The sequence below is a fragment of the Poecilia reticulata genome, linkage group LG10, assembly GCF_000633615.1.
Source record: "Poecilia reticulata strain Guanapo linkage group LG10, Guppy_female_1.0+MT, whole genome shotgun sequence".
NCBI lineage: Eukaryota > Metazoa > Chordata > Actinopteri > Cyprinodontiformes > Poeciliidae > Poecilia > Poecilia reticulata.
The window spans coordinates 23,563,398-23,569,675 of NC_024340.1; the positions used below are offsets into that span (position 1 = coordinate 23,563,398).

General features: G+C 42.3%; 1 protein-coding gene across 1 annotated transcript in view; it reads right to left on the minus strand.

The window, feature by feature from the left end:
• Nucleotides 1-531: 531 nt before the first annotated feature.
• wfs1b (Wolfram syndrome 1b (wolframin)) overlaps nucleotides 532-6,278 on the minus strand; it is a 9,791-nt gene continuing 4,044 nt past the window's right edge. Inside the window, exons 3-10 of the mRNA XM_008420278.2 lie at nucleotides 6,161-6,237; nucleotides 5,861-6,005; nucleotides 5,577-5,750; nucleotides 5,411-5,491; nucleotides 4,871-5,028; nucleotides 4,435-4,671; nucleotides 4,206-4,324; nucleotides 532-3,817 (exon numbers count right to left, since the gene is read on the minus strand). Coding sequence (XP_008418500.1) covers nucleotides 2,272-3,817; nucleotides 4,206-4,324; nucleotides 4,435-4,671; nucleotides 4,871-5,028; nucleotides 5,411-5,491; nucleotides 5,577-5,750; nucleotides 5,861-6,005; nucleotides 6,161-6,237 — 2,537 coding nt within the window. The 3' untranslated portion in view covers nucleotides 532-2,271. The remainder of the gene's footprint in view (nucleotides 3,818-4,205; nucleotides 4,325-4,434; nucleotides 4,672-4,870; nucleotides 5,029-5,410; nucleotides 5,492-5,576; nucleotides 5,751-5,860; nucleotides 6,006-6,160; nucleotides 6,238-6,278) is intronic.

Here is a 6,278-nt window from a genome sequence, read left to right on the forward strand (position 1 = left end):
AAAGCTATTGTTTTAACATATTTATAAGTCACAGTACAGAAAACAGTAGTGACATCCAAAACAGGCCCTCAATCAGGGACTAAACGTTCAGTATATTCAATCCCTGCACAGCAGAGACGTAGACAAACACTGTTGGAAACAAACATGGGATAATAAAACAGGTAAAAACAATATTGCCAAGCTGTTAAACTTACAATGTTGCTCCCTTTCAAATTTTGTTTATTTTTATCTAATAAATTATGATGTGGGGCAATTGCTTTTTCACATAGAACAGGATTGACTTGGATAACTTTTTTCTTTTATGAATAAAATCTTGATCTGAAAACAGCTTTTTGTAATTATTCAGGTTTTTAAAATAAAAGGTTATTTGAGGATCTGAAATATTACATTTGATAACATTTTTTTTTTTAGCAAAAACAGAACAAAATCTGTAAGGGGAAAAATATTTTTTCCCCACTCCTAACTGTATTTGAGGTGACGAATCTGAAATTTAACCACAAAAAGAAGAAAAAGAAATCACCATGTACTGAGCACTGTTAAATCATTTAGTGTTGATAAAAAACAAAAGACTATACCCTTCAAACAGTGTGTCCTTCAATAACTCTGGGATTATCAAGAACAGATGGAGCAGTTCACAGTGGAACCCAGAAAATCTTAATACTGAAGATTTTAGCCAYCAAACATGAGACTTAACGGGGAACATGTCTCAATAGCAACAAACATAAAAACTCACTTGATTAACTCTAAGGTCAGCACACAAGAAACTTCAACTGGATGAAATGTTTCTAAATAACTCACAGCAAACCTGTAGCAATAGGCAGTAAATCCTGATCACTTTGTATTTCCACTCTGTCTTCTGTCATGTTTATGTTTTGGCTCAAAAGCTGTAAGAACTCAAACGCATATTRGCAGATTTATTGAGCCTTGTAAAAGTATTCACACCCTAATTAATTTTTCACAATATGTCACATTACAAGCACCAACGTCAATCTATTTGAATGTTTTTCTTTTATATGATAGACCAACAAAAACAGGGCATAATTAGGAAGTGAAARAAATGCAGCATTATTCTTGATTATCTTGTGTTGCATGCATCCACGTCCATCCTCTTTTACTCTGATACAGAGTAACCAATTTCTTTCTGAAATGTTGAAATCAATCTCATTCTCAATCCATCATGAAGACCAAGAAGTRCAGCAGACAGGTTAAAGATTACATTGTGGGGCAGTTTAGTGTTATAAAACCAATATCTAAAGATTATGGCACAAGACATGGCCGTCCATCTAAGATGACAAGCTGGATAAGGAGAGCAATAAAACTGTCACAATAAGCACTTAATCGCATATTAAATTAAAATGAGCTTAATAATCCATTAATAATCCATTTTATTCATGGTTTGGGTTAGGCAAGGTTTTTATTTCTGCTTTATTTATTKTTTTTGGCTGTGTTTTATTTTGGTTTCAGTGTGGCGCTTCCTGTACAAAAGCAAAGTTTATTAATCTTTGAAAGAGAACTTGCATTATTATGCCATTATCAATAYATTACTTGAAAATGGTCTCAAAACAACACCATCGTTTATAGCAGTTTTTTTATTATCCAGCAAAAATGTCATCATGACAGGCCAAGAGAAGCAACAAAAAGGTTTATGGTGACTCTGGAGGAGCAGCAATGATTCACAGCTCAGGTGGAAACTCAACCATTTGAGGGTGAAATTAAACCCTAAAAACTGTGTTTAAGGTTTCGCAAAAATGTATAGGATACAGAAATCATGTGGAAAAAGGTGCTCCAGTCATATGAGACCAAAACTGAACTTTATGATCTCCATGCAAAAATGTGTGATAAAATGCTATAACTGCTCCTTATGGTTAAACGTGGAGGCAGTAGGGTCAGTAGGAGGATGAATTGAGCTAAATAGAGTGAAATTCAAATCTTTTGTTCTTTGAAAGACTTGAGGATGTGGGAGACGTTCACCTTTCAATGACCACAAACGTATAGCAAGACCTAGCATAGCATGCCATAGATCAGAGCTTAAAAATCAGACAGATCTTCAGCTGTTGATCCCCAGTGAGGTACGGTTGAGGTTGTAATGTAACCAATGTGACAATGTCCAGGGAGTGCGAGGGCTTTTAGAAGACAGTAAATGCCTGAGGATCTGTTTGTTCCTTGTAATCAATAACCAATATTGCAGACAGGTCGGTGTCGTACAATCATTAGTGTTCTTCAATAGCTTTATTATTACGAGGCCTCTTCTGCTTAAGAGTCGTCTTCCCTCTATGCGTCTTYCTGCGCCACTATCTCTGTTTCGGTGTCTGACTGCTCCTCTAGCCGAGCGGTCAGGAAGGGGTTGAAGAAGAAGTCGAACCCAAACTGGAGGGCRTTTTGAGCTGTGCGCCTCCAGTCGTGCTCAATTTTGAACTGTTTGCGTTTGGGAACGCGGGCGTCCCCGCAGGACACGCAGTGGATGGCCTTCATCTCAAACACGGGCCACTTGGAGCCCAACCGGCCCTCCAGGATGGTGCTGAACTCCACCAGACTGCCGGCGTTCAGRTGTAAAAGCACAGACTTGAACTCATTACTCGCCCGCAAGACTATGTCCTTGGTTGCATCTTCATCCTCTATGATTGTCCCGTTCTTAGTCTTCCTCTCAAGCGGCATTCCCAGGGTGACCTCAAACTTGTACCGGTCAAAGCGCTTGACGTGGCATTCGTGCTTGGCCAGGGTTTTCAGTTTGCAAAGCGGATCTTCTTGAGGAGGAGCTGGAGCCGGCAGCGGTTGGGGCTCAGCAGCTGCGTTTTGTTTCCCCTCATCACACACCGGATAAGGTTCTCCATACAGACACCGCAGCCAGTTTCCTAGAAAAACAGGAAACAAGTTGATAGTCGACTGCGGCCCATTCTCAATTTCCGTCACACGGACATATTTAAAGCGTCCCGTCCAGGTGACTCTGTGTCCTTCCAGGTGGGAGCAGAGAATCTGAGTTTGGGCCATGTTGGACTCTTTCCAGGCCAGTGGCCCGCAGAGGTTGCTGTATTCAGGCCATGTCAGGGTAGAGTTGTACACCTTCATTCCTTCAGACCTGTAGACATACATCCAGCAGAAAAGCACCACCGCACTCAGCCACACCAGGATGAGCTTGACGACGCTGCTCCGTGACAAAGACCTCAAAACCACGATGGGGTTGAGGCTGAAGCGAGTCCAGAGCCTCAACACCACGGGCACAAAGCAGACAATCAGTGTCACCACCATCTTTGTTACCTCCAGGGTCAGAAACCACTGAACTAACTGGATCATAATCATGGCAGCCAAACCCAGTGTGAGAACAGGCAGGGCAAACAGGAACAGGAAGTAGCCTATACAAGTCCGGATCAGTCCTATGGCTGAGGTGTTATTGAGGAACGCCAAGCAAAGCTCACACCAGGTGAAGCAAACCAAGTAGGGCACCAGGCACAGGTAGGTTCCCTTGAAGCCTTTCAGCTGGGCCATGCGGAAGAGGAGATAGAAGAGGTGTCCGTACAAAAGCCACGGCATGCCAAGATTTAACACCACGGCGTCTCCGAGAGGCACTGTGACGAACGTCTTCCCAAAGATCCGGAAGAGCCAGAAGGAGTCGGGTAGCAGCTGAGTGAGGGAGCAYGCTCCCGAAAGGACCTCGGTGAGAAGGGCTTTACGAGCGAAGAGCTGAGCAGAGGCGTGGAGGCTGAGGAAGGCCGTGATGGTGAAGAAGAGAGCGATGGCAGCTAGCTCTGAGCAGGGGACCCAGGATTTATCAGCAACAGGGAAGGAGAACACAACGAAGACCACTGAGAGCAGGAAGTACCTGAGAGAAAACAGATCAAGGGTCAAAATACACATATAGGACCAAATGTACAAATATAATGTCTGAGCAAATGTGCCTCAGCATGTTGAACCTGGACCAYAGACTTGCTGAAGCCATCAACAAATTGCAGTTATTATTCAGACTGAATATTTGTCCACTTTTCTGGACACGTTTCTCAGAAATAACTCAACATGTTGGTTGGTACCTTGGCACTGACAAAGACACCTAAGTGCAAGAAAGTGTCTGACAGAAGGTGTCATATCATCTTATTTTCTAACAAAATTTTAATAGAAAAAAAGAATTGCACCTAAAAGTTTGAATCCCAGTTCAAACAACAACAGTGCAAATAAAATGAAAAAAAAAAAACAGCAAACAGAGGTGACCTTACAAGTATGGTTCCAAGTGTGTCCATCCAAAGTTGGTCTCGGCCTGTTCCAGATCCAGACCAGGCTCAAAATGAGCGAGCAGGTCTGTGAGAGCTCGGAAATTTTCCCACGCCTTTGAATTCTAGAAAAGACAAACACRTCTTTTAAATGTGAACTCGTTATTTCTTCAATGTTTCACAAATCTAAAACGCAGACTGGGCRTTGTCAAAAAGAGAGCAAGTCATAACCAACCTGAAATACCCGCAGTGTGCAGATGATCATGGAGAAGAAGGAGAGGTAGAAAATCAGCAGCGGGATGAGGAAGATGAAGAACTCAATGGTGAGGTTGGAGATGATGAAGAAAAAGATGAGTGCGTTAACGTGGTGAGTGGGGATGAGGGCGCTGAGCCACTGCATGCCGGCCCGCGACGCCCAGTCGATGAGATGCTCTTTTATCTCCAGCAGCGCGTACAGAGGGAACTTCAGCAACTGAGAGAGGCACACATGACGTAAACATTTCTGTTTGTAGAGGGTTTATAAATGCTCAAATTGACCAAAAAGGGCGTTATATGCAAAATAAACTACTGGCAAGTTTAAATTCCCAAATGTGTTGCACATAATTCTCATACAGACGTGTAAAACAAACTTGTCAATTGCGTAGGAATTTTTGCGAGGAACAGCGTCTTACCTTCTGATGAAGTGGCAGTTCATCTGGATTTTTCACTACCACATCATCATCGTCATCATCATCATCTGCTGCAGCGGCCATGACGGGTGACGGTGCAATACCCTGAGCATATTTCTTTGTCATCTCAACAAAATCATCCAGACCCACGTGAGAACTGGCTGCAATGAAAGAAAAAAAGAAAACCTATACACTCACTTAAAAAAAAAAAAAAAAAGTTTCATTAACATAAACAATCCATAATGGGAAACCTTAAATAAATTATCATTCCATCATGCATGATTTAAAGGGACCTATTATGTTTGGGTTGCTAGGTAACGGCGCAGTGCCCGTCAACTGTGACTTTATCAGGAGTTTTTTGAAATAGCCCTTTTTCCAGACACCAAAAAACATTAACTTATTGCCAACATATTGATSTTTTTTTAGTGCTTTTTATWAGCAGTTGAGACCCAAATGGAGTTATAAATCCTGCAAAATGCAAATTTTGCACAACAGTTCTCTTTACCAATGAATATGAGTCATTATATGTTAAAATATGCAAACCTTCTCTGGAGACCATCGTCTCCAGGACTCGTCTTTGTTTCTTAGCAGAGCTGTTGAGTGGGCCTGAGCAGATGGGTTTGCCTACAGCAGAAAATGGAAGTAAATAATTGACAAAAAAGGCAGAGAAAAAAAAGCTTAAATTGTGTAAAAGTTTTCCTTTTTGCACCTTGTTCTGTGTGAACATGCTCCACGTTCTCCAGCAGCTCAGAAACCGCCACAGACTTCTTCTTCTCTGGGTTCAGCTTAAAGTACATGAGCAGAGCTGCTTTCCTGACTCCCCTCTCAAAACGTGACTCGGTGCATAACTTCTTAACCTCCTCAAAGTTCTCCAAAGTGATTCCTGAAGTACAGAAGTGAAAGATCGCAACATAAAAAAAGCTAGTAGTAACAAAAGAAGGATTTCTGCTGTCACACTGAAAACAGGAGTAGCTTGATGGACTTTTTGGTCACCTTTCCTGGATTTTAAGCACTGCTGCAGCAGTTTGACAGCATCTCTCCGGCCCTGTTTAGCAGCTTGGATCAGCCATGTGACCGCTGTGCAGTTATTCAGCTCTTCATCGCTTTCTTCTGCCAAGGCCAGAAAGTATCGGCCCATCTGGAAACGAACACACRCACGTTCAGAGTCTTAATCTTGCAAAACAAGCACAGCTGATCTGTCCGTAGTGGGGCTAAACTAAAAACATTGTCATGACTCAGCTGAGCTGCTSGGTTTACAACATATGGTCGACAATCTGGAGCATGTTCACTGACCTTTGTTTGTGCTTTAGCATCACCTGACTTTGCTCTCTCCTCCAAATCCTCAAAACGGACATCCTCCTCTGACTCATCTGGAAAACACACACACACACACACACACACACACACACAC